Source organism: Pelodiscus sinensis, chromosome 2, assembly GCF_052426305.1.
Source record: "Pelodiscus sinensis isolate ZL-2025 chromosome 2, ASM5242630v1, whole genome shotgun sequence".
NCBI classification, from domain to species: domain Eukaryota; kingdom Metazoa; phylum Chordata; order Testudines; family Trionychidae; genus Pelodiscus; species Pelodiscus sinensis.
In genome coordinates, this window is record NC_143053.1 from 66552009 (window position 1) to 66575430 (window position 23422).

General features: G+C 42.4%; 1 protein-coding gene across 3 annotated transcripts in view; it reads left to right on the top strand.

Annotated features, from left to right (window-relative positions):
- The first annotated feature begins 975 nt into the window (after positions 1 to 975).
- LOC102446696 (DGAT1/2-independent enzyme synthesizing storage lipids-like) overlaps positions 976 to 23422 on the top strand; it is a 35271-nt gene continuing 12824 nt past the window's right edge. The window contains exons 1-5 of one of the 3 annotated variants that reach the window (XM_006126321.5): positions 977 to 1134; positions 4429 to 4765; positions 10842 to 11230; positions 17435 to 17599; positions 21249 to 21442. In XM_006126321.5, the coding sequence (XP_006126383.2) occupies positions 10915 to 11230; positions 17435 to 17599; positions 21249 to 21442 (675 nt within the window). In that variant the 5' untranslated portion in view covers positions 977 to 1134; positions 4429 to 4765; positions 10842 to 10914. Of the gene's footprint in view, positions 1135 to 4428; positions 4766 to 10841; positions 11231 to 17434; positions 17600 to 21248; positions 21443 to 23422 lie in introns of all 3 variants that reach the window. The other 2 variants (XM_025186261.3, XM_075920694.2) reach the window with 2 other exon arrangements.

The following is a 23422-nucleotide window of genomic DNA, read 5'->3' on the forward strand; positions in this document are numbered from 1 at the left end:
CTGCTACTATCACAGACATAGGGTTTCCCAGTATTAGGTTTTGTAGCAAAAAAGAGTCTCTGACCCATAGGATTGCAGAGAAAAACTTAAAAATCTGACCCAGGCATACCTTGAAATCTCAAACACCAAGAGGTAAATAAAAAGCCCCCAAGACCCTTAGCCGCTTTTCTGGAATAACTTGAAAGCTGTCTACACTGGCCGCTTGCTTTTACGGATAAGCAATGATGATCTAATGTAAAATTGTCATTGTTTTTCTGGAAAAATTATGCTGCTCCCATTCGGGCAAAAGTCCTTTTCCGGAAAAACTGTTCCAGAAAAGGGCCAGTGTAGACAGCCCAGTTATTTTTTCCGCAAAAAAGCCCCGATCATGAAAATGACGATCGGGGCTTTTTTGCGGAAAAGTACGTCTACATTGGCACGGACGCTTTCCTGGAAAAAGTGCTTTTCCGGAAAAGCATCCTGCCAATGTAGACGCGCTTTTCCCGGAAATACTTATAACAGAAAACTGTTCCGTTTTAAGCATTTCCGGAAAAGGGTACCAATGTAGACACAGCCTCAGTGTTTAAACTCCCATTATTTTCAAGTCAATTACATGATGCCTAAATCTTCTAAAAAGTGACAAGCACGATAGAGTTATGTAGACTCCTGAGCCGGGGAAAGCCATTTTCAGGGCTGATGTACAGGGTAGGTAGCAGAGGGGATATGAGGAATGGAGCATGGTCTCTTTCCAGGTGCAGGAGAGTGGGAGGGAGGATAATGGGTGTAAGGGAGCTCAAGGCCTCTTTCCCAGTTCAAGGAGGAGGTCAATGGGTGTAACGGGGCACAGGCGGTGTAAGCAACTGAGGCTCTTTCCCAGTTCATGGGAGGGGTAGAGGACTGGGGGCTCCAGGCAGCTCCAGCCCTTTTCTCAATTCACTTCCTTTCTCAGTTCACGCTGTGGGGAGGGGAGACGCATTGCTCACTCCCAAGGCTTCAGGGCTGGGCCAGGATGGGGGCGGGCTCCTGCTTGTGCCTCGGAACAATTTCCACACTAGCCCTTCTGCCTGGGTGCCACCTCCTCCTGCCCTGCTAACCTGGCCCAGACCAACCCAGCCTACTTGGCAGCAGCCCACGGAGGAGCCGAGCCAGAGCCAGGTGAGTACAGGGACGGGACTGGGAGGCAGGACTGGGGGTGCGTGCTGTGCAAGAGTGTGAGCGGGAATCTTAGCCCTTGGGGTGAGGCTGGCACCATGTGGTGACTACTCAACTCTATCCTTTCATAGGGAACAATGGGATTTTTCATGGAAATTAAAAGATTCACGTTTAACACGAACAAAAGAATCTTTATCCTAATGCGTAATTAGTACACGGAAACTCTCTACCATCCTATATACCTGAGGCCAACTGTTTAGCAGTTTTAAAAATGTTATTTAGGCATATGGGTTCAGAAAACATCTGCAGTAAATTTAGGCTATACTTAAGAAAAATGTAAGTGATCAACTCTTATTCTTTAGACCTATTGATTAACTTTCAGTTGTTGGGTATTTTCGGTAACCGGGTTTGGTTCTTTAAAGGATTTGAAACCACAGAGAGAGGAATACTTCTTTTTAGGGTCAAACAAAGATTATTTATTTTTTCTATTTACTTTATAATCAATTTTCCATTTAAATCAATTCACTATTTTTGATTCTTTTAAGACAATATAATATACAAAGAAAAAGTAGAAAAACAGTACAGTTAAAAATAACAAGAAATAATAACTTCTCCTACTGATATACCCTCCTGAGTTACCTTTAAAAAATTTATGGAGTTAACAGTTATATAATACTCACGTTAAGAAAGATAGAAGCATTGCTTAGATTCAGGAGATATTCTTTTCTTTATGTTTTTCCTTTCTTTGGATTTTTCGTTGCAACTTACAACCGGTATTCGTTCCCCTTTCGGAGCTTATTTGTTCCCCTTTCGGAGCTTATGTACGGCAGCGAGATTCAGCGCCGGGGAGGGAGCCCTGGTTGATCAGACCTGGCTTTTCGGATTCGCAACCCGTCCGCTCGTGGTCTGTTTCAGCCCACCTTATATACCCTGTTTCGGTATTTTGGTACTCCTCCACTTGCCTGACAATTGCTGACGTTAGATTTTTGTTGTCTCATTCTGCCCTTACAAAAAACTTTCGTCTGCTCCATTTGGGGTAATCAGCACTTTGTTGCATACTGCTGTCTGAGTTACTTACTTCCCTAAAAGCGGGGTTATTGTTGGTCAACCAATCAAATTTTGTTTTTATTTTTATCTCCTGTATCTGAGAGTGCTGCCTTTCCTTTCCACTTGCAATTAAACTGGTGCTCATTTGACATATTCTGGGTAGGCCTCAATACCTTCCTTTCACAGGTATGAGGTTACCAGAATGTTGGGTGTTTCTTGTAGAGTAAGAACAGAATAGAATAGGAGCAGGTTATTCCATAAATGCCCAAATCAGAGTTTCTTGCACTTCCTTGAAGCATATTGTAGTTGGTTAGAGTTGGAAAAACAAAACTCTGGACCAGATGCAACAGTTCCTATGTTCCTTTCTGAGATTGGACTGGGTGTGTAGAGTTTCATCAGTTACTCAGGTTTCCTTGTTTTATACTGAGCAAGAGGTGAGAGAGAAAAATATAATGGTAAGCTGTGATCGTAAATTGTAAATCCTGATATGTTGCACATGTAAGAGCTGAAATTATTTCAACTAATTTAAAAATTGTTTTAATTTTGATACTGTCCATTTAAGGATATTTGTTAGGTATAAAGGCAGGATTCCAAATTAAGAGTTGTAGCAGTTGCAGTTTTATATCAGTTGGTGGTGGTTTATTTGGCTTATTTGTCTTTTCATCATTAGTCTCAGCATTTGTAGAAGCATCTGAGCATTGACTCTTAGCTTTTCTCTAGTCTTAATTTTGGAAATATTTCATCTGATGAGACTATTAAAAGATAATTGACCCAAAATACCAAATTCTTAATTAATCTTGCATTTACTCTATTTTAATGGTTTTGCCACAATAGCACACAGAGTCTGAAGTCAATGAAACTACTCAGAACAAAATATTAAACATAAACTGAAGACTTGTGTAACACAATCCTTTGAATTCTTGAGTCTCTTCTTTTTCCCTCTCCTCCCTTCTTAAATTTTCTAAGGTTTTGCAGTGCATTCAATTGTAAAACTTTTTTTAAAAAGAGAGAAAAGTGTTTAATGTTAACTTAAAAGAACATTATTGAAGATGCAAAGTCAAGCTGGCAAAAGTTAGGAAATGCTAGAATTAAGGTTCTTTGTAAAAACTTAGTTTGGCCCCCTTGTGTCTATGCATTTTAATACAGTCTTTAAATACGTTTTCTTAGGACCCTCATCTTGTTTAGTGGAGAGGATGAATGATTCCCATTTAATGAGCAGCTGCTCATTATTTTGTTTTATTTTCATTGTTCAGTATATTGCCCCATACTTTATTTACAGCACACTTTTCAAACACGACTCTGAAGATAGAATGATTACTTTCTTCATGGGTTTAACACTACAGTAAATGAGTGCTTCACAAATGTTAATTTTCACAAAATCTCTGTGACAGCACAGTATTATCCCCATTCTAAAGATGGGGAACTGAGCCCAGAGAGATTAAGGTAAAACATTTCACTAATTTTGGGTTGTCAGTTTGGGATACCTGAATTCATCCCAGAACAGCTCTGTACTAGGCACTGAATGAGGCAAGGGACTTGTGGGGGGAAAAAAAGAGTATGTGATCATGTAACTAATTACTGTACCATAAGGAATATGCACAAATAGGCTGAATGAAGGTTGCAAAAGCAATCTTAATTCTGGAATTTCCATACTTTTGAGTGAATGACTTTATAGCTTTAATAATGTTCTTTTAATTTATGTGTATTCAGAGGCGTATGCATGTTTGTTTGTGATTTTCTTGGTTTTAAAAAACAAAAACTGAAAAAATCCCGATATTGCATCATGTGGCCTCATACGGACACCTGCATGAGTCATCAGCAGGTTGAAATCTACAGGTTACGTTGCCCCTTGGAGCTAGAGATCTGATTCCCAGCTTGCGCAGATGCGCTTGCTACACTACACTCCCATATTCTTCATAGAGATGGTATGATAATGATGTAATTGTGATGCATTTTTTATAAGTCATGTGAGATAATTGAAAAGGTTAGGGTTTCCTGAATATGATTATCCTATTTGTGTGCATGAATCATTTTTGTATCTGACATTAGGAATATGGTCTATGCGTCTATCAGAAATGTGTTTATACCTGGGGAACGCCCACTAGATAGAATGCAGTCTGTCTGGATGTCTGAGTGTGAAGGGTCATTAAGGAGAACTAAAGGTCTTAAAAGATGCTAATTTCCTAATGGGGGAGCTTTCCTGAGGTCCTTATGGACAGCTTCTCAGTCATAAATGCTATGGCCCTACAGGGACATGCGCCCAAGTCACCTGGTACTGGACTCTGTTATGGAATAGCAGTGTTTCTCCACTGAAAGGCATCTGAACTGGAAGACAATGGATTCCTGCCATATACGAAAGCAACTGAAGGCAGGGAAATGACATCATCATGATTTGTTCTTCACTGACTCCCCGCCCAAGATGACTGGTATAAACATCTGAAGAACAAGGACTAGACTGCACAGAGAAGAACTGAACCCATGCTTGAGGAATTTATAGCCTGTGAAAGGAACACCTGGGATTTTATGTGGCAAGCAAGTGCATCTTCCCCACTAAAATCTCCGCAAACTGCCTAAAACAACATTTATGGTGAGAATTTGCTACTCATCTCTAATTTCTTTAGTATATTAAGCTTAGATTGTGTTTTTGTTTTATTTGCTAGGTAATCTGCTTTGATCTGTTTGTTATCCCTTAAAATCACTCAACATCTTATCGTTTGTCATAAATAAACTTGTTTTGTTTTAAACTAGTGTGTGTAGAAGTTATAACGTGGGGCAGAAAGCTGTGTATAGTCTTCTTCAAATGGGGGGGGGCAAATTTCATGAGCTTACATTGTACAGTTCACCACAAGACAGTATCATTTGGGGTTTACCCCCCCCCCCCGAAGGGTGTTTGCATTTATGCCCCTTCCCCCCAAAAGATGTGTTCATACTTAGCAGTTCCTTAGCTGAGCCTTGTTTGCAGAGCTGATCTAAGCATCTGAGTGAAGCTGCAGGTGGTGGGTGCTGTTTGTGTTCCATATGTGTGCTGGTAAAGTGCAGTCTGAAACCTGAAGGAGGTGTTGGCAGACTGGTCACAGCAGTACAGTGTAAGGAGAATCCAGGAGGTCAGGTAGGATCAGCGGTACGGTAGTTGCACTGGTGACTATGGGGATGGACACAAAGGGGGCACTGGCCACATGACCGCTCCGCCATGTGGCACATGACTCTTTCCTGTGCCACTCATAGCCCAAGCTGTGGGGCTTGAGATAACCCTCCCTCCCCTGTCCTGCTTCTGTCACTATCCCCCACCCCTGGAGTATGGCAGTCCCTCCCTTTTGTGCCCCAGTCATTCCTTCACCCAAAGTGTAGCTTTTCTTCCCCTGGGATGCCCCAGTCACTTACCTACAGAACAAGGCTTTCCCATTAACGTCCTGCCCTGTTCACCTCTCCCCCCTGCTTTGGCTATACTCCTTCTTTTAGCATGCTCTCTCGATGAGAGCTCTTGTGAATATGCCTGTGTGATTTGGAACTCACTCCACTAGCTACAAATGTAGACTCTTAGATCCACCATGCAGACCTCTGCCATTTTGAGCTAATGAAGTAACTGATAGAAGATGACAACCAGCTTCTGCGATTTGGATCAGCACCAGAGCACAATGGGACACGTGTCAATGGGTTTCACAGATATTTGCCGACAGATTAGGCAGAGGAATGGTGGGACTCAGAAAACTTGGATTCCACTCCAGTGGACATGGATTCTTCTTCCCATTCTCCTAGGCGTGATTCTTTTTGTCCTGTCCTCTCCAATATATCCCTTTCCCAGTGTTCCGTATCTTCTGGCATGGAAAATTTCAAATCACAAAATTAAAGTTTGGCAAAACTATAAATAGCTAACACAGGGTCTTATCAGGGGAAGTATCAGGCAACCTTGGTGCTACCAGTGCCACTTTTAATCTGTCTCCACAATTGTAGATGTATTCTCACAAATGAACTCTATGCCACCTTGTTATCTGTCCTATTCTTGTTTGTTATCAATGTTTTGAATTTTGCTAACAGAAGAAGGAGCGCAAAGTAGTTGGAAAATTATTCTCCTTTTAGTCTTATAATTACTATTATGGAGCATGATTTTTAAATAGAACTTTATATCAAAGTTCTTTGAAAAAATTTGCTAATCAGTCCTCACAATACTTGTGAGGTTAATCATAGAATCATAAAATCATAGAATACTAGAACTGAAAGGGACCTCGAGAGGTCATTGAGTCCAGTCCTCTGCTCTCATGGCAGGACCAAATACTGTTTAGACCATCCCTGGTAGACATTTATCTAACCTACTTTTAGATATCTCCACAGATGGGGATTCCAAAACCTCCCTGGGCAATTTATTCCAGTGTTTGACTACCCTGACAGTTAGGAACTTTTTCCTAATGTCCAACCTAAACCTCTCTTGCTGCAGTTTAAGCCCATTGCTTCTTGTTCTATCCTCAGAGGCCAAGATGAACAAGTTTTCTCCCTCCTCCTTATGATACCCTTTTAGATACCTGAAAACTGCTATCATGGCCCCCCTCAATCTTCTCTTTTCTAAACTAAACAAACCCAATTCTTTCAGTCTTCCTTCCTAGGTCATGTTCTCTAGACCTTTAATCATTCTTGTTTCTCTTCTCTGGACCCTTTCTAATTTCTCCACATCTTTCTTGAAATGTGGTGCCCAGAACTGGAAACAATACTCCAACTGAGGCCTAAGCAGTGCAGAGTAGAGCGGAAGAATGACTTCTCATGTCTTGGTCACAACATACCTGTTAATGCATCCCAGAATCATGTTTGCTTTCTTTGCAACAGCATCACACTGCTGACTCATATTCGACTTGTGGTCCACTATAACCCCTAGATCCCTTTCTGCCATACTCCTTCCCAGACAGTCGCTTCCCATTCTGTATGTCTGAAACTGATTGTTCCTTCCTAAATGAAATACTTTGCATTTGTCTTTATTAAACTTCATCCTGTTTACCTCAGACCATTTCTCCAATGTGTCCAGATCATTTTGAATTATGACCCTTGTCATGATTATGAGGGTTATCCAGCAGCCTGGGGATTAAGGGGTTAACTACACCTAGCCAGGTGGAGTGGCCAATAGGAATGTAGGTGGGACTTTCAAACTGGGACAAAGGAATTTGGGTTTTTTTCCTTTCTCCTTTTGTCTCTGGGTGAGTCCTCTGCAGCTACAGAAAGGGACAAGCATGTCTCTCTCTCTCTCTCTCTCCAAGAAACAATTCTTCACTTTCTTTAAGTTGGGTAAAGTTTAGGTAGTTTCATTAGGCTTTATTGTTTTAAGGGTTGAGTATGGGATCTGATATCTGGCACTGCTTGAGAGGTGTTTGGCTTTTCTTTTTAACTAAGTTCTAGCCCATGGTGTAATTCCTTCATGAGTATATTTTGTTACTTTCCATCTGATCCTTATGCTTGCAACAGGAATATTGTTGTAATAATAAAAGTTTTCTCTTTTCTTTTTATTAACCTGGCATTGGTTACTTGTGTGTCCTGATTTTTATAATAGGTGTGAGATTTCCCAAATGTTCTTTCCCCTAATCTCGTTATTAATATTTGGGTGGTGGCAGTGGAAGTTTTATTCCCAAAATCTAGGTTTTTTAGATTTTGGGGGAAGTTTTATACCAAAGCCTGGTAGATAAGGCTTGGGGTACACTTGCTGGCCCCCACTTTTGGATTTATCATGCCAGAGTGGGGAAGGAGCCATGACATTGTGGCAGCAGTGGGATTATTTTGAGACCTCAGGATTTTTAAAAGGACACAGGTTTTTCTTTGAGTTGCAAGCCTTGCAGGGTTTCCTCTTTTTTTTTCTTTCATTTGTTTCTGTGGAGCCTCGGGGAGAGGCAAACAGAAGCTTAAGCCAGACACAGACCATCCCAAACAGTTTTGTTTTTTTATAGATTTCGGGACAACTGGATAGCTAGGGTAGTTAAGGCAGAATGTCCAGCTCTAGGAAAGATTCATACTCCAAGGAGAGGGCAGGAGTAATGTACAGCAGTGCTGCTCCTCCCTCACCTCTGCCTTCTCTATGGGAAGCTGCCTGTAAGGCAGCTGGCAGACCTCTAACTCAGAAAGAGGTTGAGCTTATCCTACGGATAGAGGAGAGGCGAGCACAAACTGAGCGTGAGGAACAAGAACACCAGGCCAAGCTAGCAGCAATAAAAGCAGAAACAGAGGTGAAGCGCGCACAACATCGGGCTAAGCTAGCAGCAATAGAAGCTGAGAAGGAGCTCAAGGAACAAGAACACCAGGCCAGACAAGCAGAAATAAAGGCAGAGACCAGACGAATGGAAGAACCACAGAGACTGTATCCTCCCAGGAGTTCGGTGTACAACCGTATGGGGATAGGGTGTGATTATAGCATGGCTAATATGTGTAATCAGGCTGATACCTTAATCCAGACTCAGGACATGTATGAGGTTTGTGAATGGGGTGAGGGTAGCTCTGGGAAGTTGTCTGTGACTAATCTGTCCTGAGAGCAAGATAAAAGTTTCTCTGGGTATGTCTACACTACCCTCCTAATTCGAACTAGGAGGGTAATGTAGGCATACCGCACTTGCAAATGAAGCCCGGGATTTGAATTTCCCGGGCTTCATTTGCATAAGCCGGGCGCCGCCATTTTTAAATCCCGGCTAGTTCGAACCCCGTGCCGCGCGGCTACACGCAGCACGGAGTAGCTAGTTCGGATTAGGCTTCTAATCCGAACTAGCTGTACTCCTCGTGGAATGAGGCCTACATTATGGGGAACAAGGAGACCTACATTGTACTGATGTTAATTGGATTTCTGCATTTATCATGCCAGAGTGTGGAAGGAACCATGACAACCCTATCCTGCAGATTAGTCGCAACCCCTCCCAGCTTGATATCATCTGAAAACTTAATAAGCGTACTTTCTATGCCAATATCTAAATCGTTGATGAAGATATTGAACAGAGTCGGTCCCAAAACAGACCCCTGCGAAACCCCACTTGTTATACCTTTCCAGCACGATTGTGAACCATTAATAACTACTCTCTGAGTATGGTTATCCAGCCAGTTATGCACCCACTTTATAGTAGCCCCATCTAAGGTGTATTTGCCTAGTTTATTGATAAGAATATCATGCGAGACCATATCAAATGCCTTACTAAAGTCTAGGTCTTCCAGAATCTCTCTTGTCTCCCATGATTTTCCAAAGAAGATAGCTAGAGGCTCAGATACGTCCTCTACCAACTCTTTGAGTATTCTAGGATACATTTCATCAGGCCCTGGTGACTTGCAGGCAACTAACTTTTCTAGGTGATTTTTAACTTGTTCCTTTTTTATTTTATCTTCTAAACCTACCCCCTTCCCACTAGCATTCACTATGTTAGGCATTCCTTCAGACTTCTTGGTGAAGACCGAAACAAATAAGTCATTAAGCATCTCTGCCATTTCCAAGTTTCCTGTTACTGTTTCTCCCTCGTCACTGACCAGTGGGCCTACCCTGTCCTTGGTCTTCCTCTTGCTTCTAATGTATTTATAAAAAGTTTTCTTGTTTCCCTTTATTTCCGTAACAAGTTTGAGCTCATTTTGTGCCTTTGCCTTTCCAATCTTGACCCTGCATTCCTGTGTTGTTTGCCTATATTCATCCTTTGTAATTTGTCCTACTTTCCATTTTTTATATGACTCCTTTTTTATTTTTAGATCATGCAAGATCTCATGGTTAAGCCAAGGCGGTCTTTTGCCATATTTTCTATCTTTCTGATGCTGCGGAAAGATAGAAATATTATGTATATATTTACAACAAATACACACTCCTGTAAGTTAGTATGTGAAGCAAGACTCAAAGATGACCACTATTTATTATTTATTTCATTACAGCAGGGCCAGGCACTATAATTATGGTTTCATAATGGCTTCTGGTAGAAGGGAACAAAGCAAGTGGGGAGATGATCATCCAGGAAGGAGCAAGTTCCTTCCTTATATTGTTACCTTGACCATTCCATGTTCCTCTATGGTTCCTAGTTTGCCTTTACTCACAATCCTGCTCTTTCACATTCTTTGGTTTTATCTCCCATGTTGACGTCTCTTCTGACTCATTAGTTGCTTCAGCCTCTTTTCCTCATCCTTCCCTCTGCAGTTGATCTTCAGCCCTAGAAAGCTTCTTCACTCACCAAGATGACCACTCATTAACCTTCGTTCTGAATAAATCCTTTCTTCTCTGATCTATCAATTTCAGTTTTCACTCTCTGAATAATCTCCATCAGTGCTGCTCTTTATCTCTTTGCACAGGTCTTTCATGACACTTCAGTCCATCACTGGTCAGGGATTCCTCTGTTGCTGTCAGTCTCCTCTTCTGTTGATGTTCTTTTTGGCACTACTGCAGTGTGTTTAACAACAGTTGTGTTTGCATCCATAACCATATGTCAGCCCTATTTCATATGAGAACAATAGTCTACAGGAGATGCTTGTTTGTAGCAACACCTTGTGAGTGCAACGTTGCCCTGGGAGTACTTTCTCTACTATGAATTGTCACCTCTCCTCATAGCAGCAACAGCTGCTTAGGAGCAACACAGCAAAAGGGCACTGATGCAATATAATTAATTGCATACAGAGAAGGCATGTGTGAAACTTCTTTGTAGCAGTAGTAATAAATGACACAGTGTGTTCTATCTTTCTAGGGGCAAAATTAAGAAGCTGCTTTGACTACGAAGAGAACTTGACTCAGTTTCCTACCTCTTCTTGAAACAGAAGATGACCAATAAAAGTGAATTCTATACGTCAGGGTGGGAATCTGTGACCAACTCAACATCGCTGATTTACATATTAAAAGACTGGATTGGTCAGGATTACCACTATCCAGATTATATGGGCACTTTCTTGGGGGTGACAGTCACCATACTTTTTTCACCTCTTTTACCTTGGTTCATCGTTTGCCTTTTTTGTAATCTTTGCCTTCACATTTACAAGAGAATGAATGGCCTAGAGGATGATTTTTCCAGTAAATTATGGGATAATGGAAAGCTCATGATGTCACACATAATTCGTATGTATGGAAAGCTATGGCACGGTAAGAGATTTATTTTCCTCCATTTAAACACTAAATAGGTATTATCACAACAGATGACTTTATGAACATTTTTTAAGACTGATAGGACCAAAGTTTGATCTACCTTTTTTATCTGTTTAAAAATTGCATTCCATGCACTTTCTTTGTGTTTTCTTTTTTCAATGCAAACATTATAAGGTAGTAAAAAAATATTCCAGTAGCTCAGCAAGGAAAGGAGGAGGAAAATTCAGTTGGGATTAAGTTTCAGTTTTCAGACTGAAGCAAAAGACGGGTTTTGAAAGCTGTTTTTAAAATGCTATTAACAATCACTTTGAATTATTTACAATCAATTGCTATCATTTTATTATTAAAAACTGGTATCATGAACATTTTGTGGCCGAACTATAGTTACTTGCAGATGCAGTTCATGAACAGGATTGAGCATTGGTTGATATTTCCTAAGCAATTTGAACCATAAAAGGTAATAGGAATGATGGAGGTTTTCAGCTCTAGGCCAATGCTCTGCTGCAAGACATCCTGATAGCTTTAATTATTTTGAGGCATACCACCATATTGTCTCCAAATGAACTTGCCCTCAGTTTAAGGTATTTACCACCCTTGCCATTCAGTCTGTAATCTCCAAATCAGTCCTTCCCCCATCTGCATCTCTTCTGTCCTCACCCTCCACAATTCCAGCTCCCATCTCACTCCATTTCTGCCCCATTCCTACCAAGTCCTCACCATTCTGCCTCTCCAACTCCCCCCAGCCTCTGCTAGTTCAGTCCCCCTGACTTTCATCCAGCCCCCACCCTCCAGTTCAGCCCCTTTGCCATGGGCGGCAGGTGAGGCTCTGTTGTAAGGACATCACACATGACATAATCTTGAAGTTGCTGATAGAGGAAGAAGACCTGGAGGAGCCTGACAGTGTGTGTGATATGGGATAGCTGCAACCTGTCATTGCATTTGGCATTCACAAAGCCGCCGTATAGGGTAGAGCAGAACTTTTGGAACAAGGAAACCAGCACTGATTGGTAGGATTGCATCGTCATGCAGGTGTGGGATGAAAGGCAGTGGGTGCAGAAGTTTAGGCTGCAAAAAGCAACCTTGCTGGCACTGTGTGCTGAGCTGGCCCCTGACCCACGATGCGAGGACATCCGAATGAGAGCTGCCCTCTCGGTTGAGAAGTGCGTGGCAACTGCTGCGTGGAAGCTGGCAACACAAGATTGCTACCAGTCTGTCGCAAATCACTTTGGTGTGGAGGAGTCTACTGTTGGGGCTGTATTACTGCAGGCCAACATATTGCATTCTGCTGAGGAGGGCTGTGATTCTGGACAATGTGCTCGATGAAACAGCTGGCTTTGCAGAAATGGGATTTCCCAGCTGGGGGAGGACAATAGATGGCACTAATTTTCTGATTTTTAGCACTGGTCCAACTTGCCACTGAGTATATCAACAGGAAGAAATACTTCTCGGTAGAGCTGTAGGCACATGTGGATCACTGTGGGCATTTCACAGGCATCAGTGCAGGGTGCATTGGAAAGGTACAGGACACACACACGTCTTTAGGAACATTGGTATATACAGAATGCTGCGGGCAGGGACTTTCTTTCCAGACCACAAGATTACAGTGGGGGATATGGAAATGCTCACAGTGACCCTGGGAGACCCAGTTTACCTCTTGCAGCCCTTGTTCATAAAACCATATATGGGACAACTGGACAACAGTAAGGAGCATTTTAACAACAGGTTGAACAGGTGCCACATGGTGGTTGAAAGTACCCCTGGCCAAAGTGGAGGTTTCTCTATGGCAGGCTAGACCTCACTGAGGACAAGATTCCCATGGTTATAGCTGCATGATGCACTTTAAATAATTTGTGTGAATCTAAGGGGAAATTGTTTGCTCGGGGTAAAGCACTCTTGGCTGCAGAGTTTGAGCAGCCAGATAGTAGGGCTGTCAGAAGAGTCCAGAGGGTTGCTATTAGGGTCTTGAGGTTGCATTGAGGACCAATGAAATAACATTCTGTTAGAGTTACTTCCAGGTGCCCTCCTTCTCTGCCACACTTGAAGTGAGTCGCCTACATGATGTGGTATTGGAAAGAGAGACTCTGGGTAGGGCATTGTGAAATTCATTATGTGCAGCCAGTTGGAACAGGACACAGAACAAATTAGATCTATTCTAAGCTACTGTGTAGAAAGGGGAAGCCAAAACAAATTAATAAAACACATGTATCTTCTTCAGGAAGATCAGGGAAGAAACAGTCTTTTAAAAATACAGGCAGTCCCCGGGTTATGTACAAGATAGGGACTGTAGGTTTGTTCTTAAGTTGAATCTGTATGTAAGTCGGAATTGGCATCCAGATTCAGCCGCTGCTGAAACTGACCGCCAGTTCTGACTTACATACAGATTCAACTTAAGAACTCCAAGTCAGTTGCTGCTGAAACTGATCAGCAGCTGATTCCAGGAAGCCCGGGGCAGAGCAACTGTGCCTTGGGCTTCCTGTAGTCAGCGCTGGTCAGTTTCAGCAACGGCTGACTTGGGGACGTCTGGGGCAGAGCAGCTGGGGTGCTGCTGGGTTGCTCCAGTAGCACCGCTCCTCCGCGCTACTGGACCAGAGCAAAGCCTCAGAAGCGCGGGACCTCGCCGCAGCTGCGGGTTTGCTCGCGGTGCCCCTGGTCTGCTGGAGACGGTCCCCAGCAGACCAGGGGCACCGGGAGCAGCTTTTCTCGCCCCGGAGGTCGAGGTGGCTGACCGCTGCCTGTGAGCTCCGGGGTGAGAAAGCCCCGTTCGTATGTGCGGATCCGACATAAGTCGGATCCGCGTAAGTCGGGGACTGCCTGTATATAAAAGGGGGACCACAAGGCCCTAGCTCAGAGCTCTCCAAACTAGAGTCAGTAAACAAAGTCCCTGGGCCCAGTCCGGCTAGTGTCCTGGAGCAGGAGGGAGACCATCATTTTCTTTTTCTGTTTAAATAACCCAGATCAAAGGTCCAGCAACTGAGTTTTACTAAAGTGATACCAAAAGCAATAGGACTTGACACTTACACCTTTTTTGCAGTTTCACAGGCCAATTTTTCTTTCCTACATCTCAGCTGATGCAGCAGGAAATCTATTGGAGTTCCTGAGTCATGGGCTGAAAAACTGAAAGTGTGTTCTCAGATGACATTTTTTGATTCTCCTCTCTTGTTCTAAGAGCTGCATTTTACATATAGCAAACTACCCTCTATCTCCTTCCTTATGCAGCCCCAGAATAAGTCATAACTAGAAATCCCCATTCCAGAAAAATAACTGAAACCAGTCAAAGATAACTCCAAGCATTGTTATACAGCTTAGCCTATGCTATTCTCAGCTTCCTGACTCACTGACTCCTATGCAAACATTCTAGAATCTAAAAACACGTGGTGGACAGTACCACATAAAGATCCTATAACCAGGAGCAATCTCTTTCAAACACCCTTTGATGGCACCTTACTGTTTGGAACATCTCTAGACAAAGCTTTAAATAACTTCTTCGATCTCATCAAAATATTCTCTCCACATGCATCATCCAGAGAGTCAAGAAGGAAGCACAGACCCACATCAAAACAAACAAAATTAGTGTACAAAACTAAATGCTTTTTCTTAGTAGATTTTTAAATTTTGAGATAGAAATATTCCTCAACTAAAAGCCCTATGTGCACTCTTTTTTCCCCCTTTATATGCATCTCTGAATATATAGCTGATTTAGTATTTGATTTCTTCCTTCCTTCTTAGGCAATGTTTGCGCAATCCTTGCTACTGATCTCCTCATGTGCTAAACAATTTAGTTTGAATATATATGTTATTATTTAATATAATGTAGATGAGATCTAACCCTTCTTCAGGCTTCCTTATTCCAATTATATAGGATGTTGAGTACACCAATACATTCTCTGGCCTCCTACCTGAGTCATTGTCACAATCACTTAAACGTTAGCCCATGTAAGACCAGAATGAAGAATTTTGCATAGACAATGCAGAAATTGAATTACATTGCTCATGTATGAGAGGCAGCAACATGGGGCGGCAGACAGGAGCTGGTCTATATGGGGAGCTGATTTTTTTAAACCCGATACAGAAGCAGCAGTGCAGCATGGCAGAGAGCTCCCCAAGAATAGGGCTGGGAGTTGGGAGCACAGTGGCTCCTGCCCCTGCCCCTGCCAGGGAACATTTTAGTAACCACATAACTGCTAAAAATTGTTGCTGCTACACGATTACTAAAATAGCTGATATCTAACATCACTATCACAAATCCATACTGACTGTTACTTGTCACCTTATTATCTTCCAGGTGTTTGCATATGAATTCCTTAATTATTTGCTCCATTATCTTTCCTGGCACAGAAGTTAAGTTGACTGATCTATAGTTTCCTGGGTTGTTCTTATTTCCCTTTTTATAAATGGGCACTATATTTGCCCTTTTCCAGACTTCTGGAATCTCTCCTGTCTTCTATGTCTTTTTAAAGATAATAGCTAAAGGCTCAGATATCTCCTCAATCAGCTCCTTGAGTATTCTAGGATGCATTTCATCATGCCCTGGTGTCTTGAAGACATTTAACTTCTAAGTAATGTTTAACTTGTTCTACTCTTATTTTAACTTCTGAACCTACCTCCTTGTCTCCAACGTTCATGGTTGTGGGCAGCCAATCACCACCAACCTTCTTGATGAAAACCAAATCATGTGCTTCTAGTTACATTTTCATCAACATACAAGAAGGAACGCACTCAAATGAACACACTTAAAGTGAATAAATTATTTTACATAATGCATCATAAAACTGGGGAACTAATGGCAATGGTGTCTTATGGAGGCAAAAAAGATTAGACATTGCCCCTGGATAAGAACACCTACAATTATTATAAGGCTAAAAGTATATGAAGGATGTAAACTCTTGTGCTTCACGACACAAGCCAACTTTTAACTATGTGGTTGGAGGAGGGAGCAAAGGGGACAATTACCCTGGGTCCTCGAAATTCAGAGGGGTCCAGAGCTCGCCGCTACTGCAATAGCAGCTGGATCACCACTGCACATGGCCCTGAGGCTGTGGAGGGATCTGCTGTGATCTGAGAGGAGCTAGGAGTTGACTGCCCTGGGTTCCACCCCTTTCACCCTCAGCTCCGCCCCTTCCAGGGATGCAGCACCACCCTTGCCATACCTTTCCCTGGAACCCACAGTGGCTGTCAGCCCTGCTGCCTCTGAGCTAGCAGAGGCAATGTTTGAGATAGGGTATTATGTCAGTCGATTGTACCCACAAAAGTTCATGATACCAGACTATTTGTTGTTTTTTAAGTATTTCCTGTTACAGACTAACTCAGCTACCCCTCTGAAGCTTTTAAACTTTTAAGTTAGTTCACCAAAACTGGTATTTTTCAATTACCTAGATCTTGCTTTGCATTTCTGACTCTATAGTTCGTTCTAATTATGTGGTGATTTTTCTGTTGTTTTATTACTGCTTCAGTCTTTAATATACACACCTGTGAGCAGTGGCTTTATGGTTTTATATTGGGTTTTGAAGTTCCCTTCACTCATGGATTTCATCTCTAAATTCTAAATAATTTCCTCCCTCCTCACTTCAGATGTTTTTAATTCCATCTGTGTGTCTCTCCCTCACTATTCCCTAGCTTGAAAGTATTTTTTGTTTTTGGACTTTTAAAGTATGGAAAACTAGCAGAAGGCTCTTTCCACTGTCCTGTTGCTCAAACTTCTATAGGTTGATTGATTGGTTGTTAATACCCAAGTGTGACAAACAAAAAAAACCCTCAAGTTAGAGGCTGCTATATGGTACATTTGTTAAATCACATTGCAAGCAAGAATTTCTCCCTCCCCCCGCACACACACGTACCGTCCATTCCAGACTTCTTTTAAATCATGGTCACAATTACAAAAATAATAAATAACACGGACTTCAAACTGAACCAATACTTTAGGCCTCTGTGTGCTGACATGGCAGTGATACAAGACACCAAAAAATAATGCTGCTATTTTCTCTCTGCAGTTTGACTATGAAGTTAAATGTTTGACTGTGAGAACCAAAAGTTAATTGGTATGCTATCACTTTTTGACTCCATTGGATGTGCTAAAATTGACTCCTAGAACACCTTCCCCATATATAGTAAGGAGTTTCCACAACTCTAGAGGCACTTCATGTAAATCACAGCATGACTTGTAAAAGCTAATATTGAAACTATTGTATTCTGTATTCTAAACAGGTTATGAAGTTCATGGTATAGAAAAAATACCGGAAGGACCGGGGCTTATTGTGTTTTATCATGGAGCCAGTGCTGTAGACTACCACTTCTTTGTCTGTAATTTCTATATACAGACAAAAAGAGTCTGCTATTCAGTAGTTCATAACACCTTGCCCTCGATACCAGGTAAAATACTTCTATTGTAAATGAGACGTACACTGGTCCATAGTGATAATACTAGAGATAAGTACCTTATTACATACATTAGGACTCGAAACAAAATGCTTACCAAGTCCATACCAATGGGAGCTGGAGGAAGCGGTGTCTTGTTCCGTGCTGCTTACCGTAGCTCCCATTGATCAGCAATGGTGATCCATGGCCAACGACAGGACACTGCAGACACTCAGGTAAATAAAGAGTCTAACAGCCTGCCAGGGGCTAATTCTGGTGAACTGCAGACCACTTATTGCCCACCCCTGGTTTATAGATAGTGTTAGAAGTCTGCTTGGGCATCATTTTAAAGCCAAACCCAGATCCAAGCCTGATGCTGGCACAGCCAACCTGAATGCAACCTGAAAGTGTCACATTGTTTTCAAACTCAATCTGGATGTGATGCTTCCCCCTGAACCTGTGTCAGTGCCACCACCACCGCCTTATCCTAGGGTCTCAGCCTTATGGTGATCATTGCACTCCCGCACGCCCATCTGTGATCAGTCTCCAGCCTCCTCCTCCTGCTTGTGGAGTTGTGCAGCAGAGGCAGCATGCCTCATTCCCACTGGCCACCACAACCTCGCTGTTCAGTGTGTGCAGCCATTTGGCAGCATGCTCACTCTACAGCACACTAAGACCAGTGAGGTGGTGGCAGCTGGCAGGAGTAGGGCTCACGAAAGAATAAATGGACATAAAGCAAACATCAAGTTTGGTGACACAAAAACCAGTAGGAGAACACTTCAATCTCCCTGGACACTCAGTGAGTGATTTAAAAGTGGCCATCCTTTAACAAAAATACATCAAAAACAGACTTCAGAGAAAAACTGCAGAGCTTCTATTCATTTGAATAGGCACTAGGCATGACTGGAAAAGCAATCTTCCCTCTCTTGGCACTTACATCTCCTCATCAAGGGTGTATCTAGACTACAGGGCTCCGTTGACAGAGCAATGTAAAGTAGTTTACCCGACATAGTTAGTGAAGCGGGTATTTAAATAATCCCCACTTCATTAAAATAAAAATGGCTGCCACGCTGTCCCGACAATTAGCTGATCCTGCACAGCGCGGCAGTTTAGACGCGGATTGGTCAACAAGGGAAGCCTTTGTCAACTACTCCCTTATGCCTCGTGAAATGAGGTTTAAAGGAGAAGTCGACAAAGGCTTACCTTATCGACTGATCCGCGTCTAGACTGCTGCTCTGTGCCGGATCAGCTGATTGTCAGCACAGCGCAGTGGACATTTTTATTTTAATGAAGCGTGGATTATTTAAATCCCCGATTCATTGACTATGTTGGGTAAACTACTTTACATGGCTCCATCGACGGAGCCCTGTAGTCTAGATACATCCTTGATGAGGAGATGTAAGTGCGTCGATGGATCCATGTAGTCTAGACACACCCCAACTGTTGGGCTATGTCTACACTATGAGCTATGTCTACACTTTTTTTGAAAAAACTTCACCTGCATCTAGACTGCCATTGCGTTCTTTCAAAATTAAATCAAAAGAACATGGCAGTTTTTTCGACAGCGGTAAACCTGCTTTTACGAGGAAGAACGCCTTTTTTCAAAAGAGTGCTTTTGAAAACAGGCGTTCTTGAATGTAAACAGGGTTTATTCAAAAGAGAGCATCCAGATTGCCTGGGTGCTCTCTTTCAAAAGAGCGGATCACTTTTTTGAAAGTCTTGTGGCTTCCTAGAGAATCTCTTTCGAAAGAGGCTAGTAGTCTGGACCTACCCTTGGAGTGGGTCACATCCACTCTGACTGAATCAGCCTCATTAGCACTGGTCTTCCACTTGATAAAGTAACACCCTTCTTTTCATGTGCTGGTATATTTATGTGTCTGTAATTTCCACTCCATGCACTGATGAAGTGGGTTTTTCCCACAAAATCTTATGCCTAAATAAATCCTGTAGTCTTTAAGGTGCCACAGGACTCTTCATTGTTTTTGTGGCTACAGACTAACATGGCTACCCCTTTTATACTAAAAAATCTGGGTAGCCATGTTAGTCTGTAACTTTAAAAACAATGAGTAGTCCAGTAGCACCTTAGAGACTAACAAATATATAAACATGAGCTTTCATGGGCAAAAGTTCATGATACTATGTACAGCCTCTCTTCAACTTACAAACTGGTTATGGACCAAGCAATTGGTCGTAGCTCGGTTTGTTTGTAAGTTGGACCCCATAGAGTTACATGCGACTGCGCTGTTTGTAAGCACAGATTGCGTTTGTAACTCGGGGTCCGCCATTTATGACAGTTTTGGTTGTAACTGGAAATGGTCGTAAGTCGACCGTTCGCAATTCGGGGACCGGCTATATATAATTTTGTTAGTCTCTTAGGGTATGTCTACACTACCCCCCTAGTTCGAACTAGGGGGGGTAATGTAGTCATACGGAGTTGCAAATGAAGCCTGGGATTTGAATTTCCCGGGCTTCATTTGCATAAGGCCGGCTGGCGCCATTTTTAAATGCCAGCTAGGTTGGACCCCGTGCTGCGTGGCTACACGCAGCACGGATTAGCTAGTATAGCCGCGCGGCACGGGGTCCGACCTAGCCGGCATTTAAAAATGGTGCCGCCCGGCTTTATGCAAATGAAGCCCGGGAAATTCAAATCCCGGGCTTCATTTGCAACTCCGTATGACTACATTAATCCCCCTAGTTCGAACTAGGGGGGTAGTGTAGACATACCCTAAGGTGCTACAGAGCTACTCATTTCTTTTATGTTAGTAATTAGTACAATTACATAAAAATGTCAATCAAACAAAAACATTAAACAAGCATGTTCTAAGCAGTTAGTTCTGCCCCTGTCTTTCCACACAACAGACCCAAGATATAGCTAGACTTCCTGGGGGGGTTTTTTAAGACACAATTTCAGCAGTTTCAAAAAAAAAATGTAACAAGAAGCCATCCCTTATCCCTTGTGCAAGGAGGTTTACTGGAATGGCAAAATAGCGTGCACTTGTTATTTCAAAAAATATTTCGAAATAACAGGCAGCTTGTGTAGTTATTTCGGGTTATCTCCAGTAACCTGAAATAGCTGTGCAGTGTAGACATACCCTAAGTGACATGACAGGAATAGAGAAATTGCTAGAGAGCAAAGGGACTGTAAATCAGGGCTGGTCTACAGTAGGAGCTTAGGTCAATGAATTCAGCATTAGGTTGAATTTGTAATGAGTGTATTTGCACTGCTGAGTCCCTCCCATCTAATGATAGGCTTTAAAACTGACACCTGTCCTCCACCTGAACCAGTGGGGTAAAGCCCACTGCCTTGAATTAAGGGAAGTGTAAACACTGGGTATGGTAATGAGAAGTTACTGGCCTCCAGGTGATGACCCAAAGGGCTCCAGTGTGACACTCTAGTGAACACTATGAACTCCACAATGTTCTTCTGCCAGGCAAGCAGGAAAAGCCCTTGGGTAACTTTGGAATGGTTATTCCCCATTGGAGCAGTGTGGAGAGTTTTATCAGAAATATAGTTCAGGGCCATGCTTAAAAATGCTGTGTGTGTGTGTGTAAGAGAGTGAGACAGAGAGGGAGAATGCTTTCAATTGGTTATAATTTTCAATATACGAATTGTGTAATGAGTTTAATGTACCATAATGATCTGTACTGGTTATGTTTATTACAGGCATACAAATGTTTCTTAAATTGCTTCCTGCAGTATATGGGGGGAGAGAAGAATGTGTAGAAATTCTGAAGAAAGGCAACTTATTGGGTGTTGCACCAGGTGGAGCTCAAGAATCTTTCTTTAGTAGTGAAAGCTACAACCTCTTGTGGGGTAATCGCAAAGGTTTTGCTCAAGTGGCCATAGATGCAAAAGTGGTGAGTAGTTGTCTGTGTGTTGATGTAAATGTGTTACCCATGAATTGTTGTGTGCTTTATCACTGACTCTCTTTGTGCTTGAAAAAAAAAACTTTAAAAGAGCGGTCCTGGAGCACCTTAGAGACTAACAAAAAATATAGATATTATCATGAGCTTTCATGGGCACAACCTACTTCTTCAGATGACAAATATGGTGCAAGAGGCACAGAGGGTCAGTTATAAAGCAGAAAAAGAGGGAAGAAGGGAAGGAGAAAAAATCCCTGTCAATTAAAGGGTCCATGCTAAATGCGGCTAATACAGTGGGATGTAAGTGTCAGATATTTAGATTTTGATGTCGTTTGTGTGTTGAATATAACGGCCCATCCAAGAGAGGTCTGTGTTCAAATGTGTCAGATTTGCATATGAAGGCCAGTTCCACAGTTTCTCTCTCTAGTTGGTTCCTGAAATTATTCTCTCATGACTGTTCGTACAGATCAAATAAGGTTCATTAGCTATACTTTAATTTCTGGTTCTTTTCCAAATCTGCCAATCCCTTGCTCTGTTCCCCAGCCAACGCTGCAGAGGAAGCACTCCCCATGCAGCACAGCGATGCTGTTGGTGAAGAGCAGCATGGCCAGGAATAATGAGTACAGGGTGAAGGCCATCCCCATGGCCTCCATGTTTAGCCCGGTGCTCTTGGGGTGGGGCCAGGACATGGCAGAGCTGGGCGGGGAGCACGCCACATGTGGAGGCCATGGCCTTCCATGCTTGAGTCAGATGTGAGTCTTTTATATCCATTAGCTATAGGACCTGGTGAGACACCTTCTCCATATGCCCAGAACTATGAGTCACCTTGTTACCTTCTGACTCCAGCTAGAGGAAGAATTGTTTGTGCTTAACTGGATTTCAGATCCTTGACAATGGTTGTCAAAGCATGAAGATATATAACATTTTTTAGCACATCTGGCATGTAAATATCTTGGACTGCACAAGAAATACAATTTTTGTTAAGGCGTAATCTACACTATAACAAAATATCAGAACTTCTGATCTAATTCGTGTGTCAGATAAATCTCAGGATCAGAACTAAGGGGAGGAACAAAATTCTACACCATGCTATGTAGGCGGTTGGCACTCGATCTATAAAAATAATGAAGGAGCTGTCATAGTGTAAAGTTTAGAAAGAATATTTGCTTTGAGATGATACAATCTCAATATGTGCTTCAGAGAGAAAACTTCAGAGGAAAATAATTTTCTGAAAAGGTACAACTTCTTAAAAGTATTTTAAATATTAAGGGCATTAGAAAGCAAGCATTCAATTAAACAAGGTCATCTTTTCTTCTTGCCCTCTTCCCTAATATTTGAAAGAGTTTCATAATAAAAGTGAGACTCTTAAATTGCATAGTCTATGTATATTTTCTATAGGAATTTTGCTGCATTTTAGTGTCTGCTTGCAAGATTTTGTTACCAAAATAATATCTATGTCTTGATGGTTATTTGTCTAACTCCCTAGTACTCTGACTTCTTAGGCACTGAAAAAAAATGCTGAATGGACTCACGAAATTTTTAATTCTGATATCTGTGGTATTATTTTTTCTAATAAGTATTATTCTGTCAGTGTTGTTTTGGTGTTCATCATGATAACAGTAACCTGTGATTTAGGTATTAAGAACTCTCAGAAAATGGAGCCTAACCCTGGTACATATCTAACTACAGGCAGTCCCCGACTTACGCGGATCCGACTTACGTCGGATCCGCACTTACGAACGGAGCTTTCTCGCCCCGGAAGTCGGGGCGAGAAAGCCCCGTTCGTAAGCTGCTCCGGTGCCCCTGGTCTGCTGGAGACCGTCTCCAGCAGACCAGGGGCACCGGGCGGGATCCCGCGCTTCTGAGGCTTTGCCAGAGCAAAGCCTCAGAAGCGCGGGAACCCCCGCTGCTGCCGCATGAGACCCGGTGCCTGTGGTCTGCTGGGGACGGTCCCCAGCAGACCACAGGCACCCG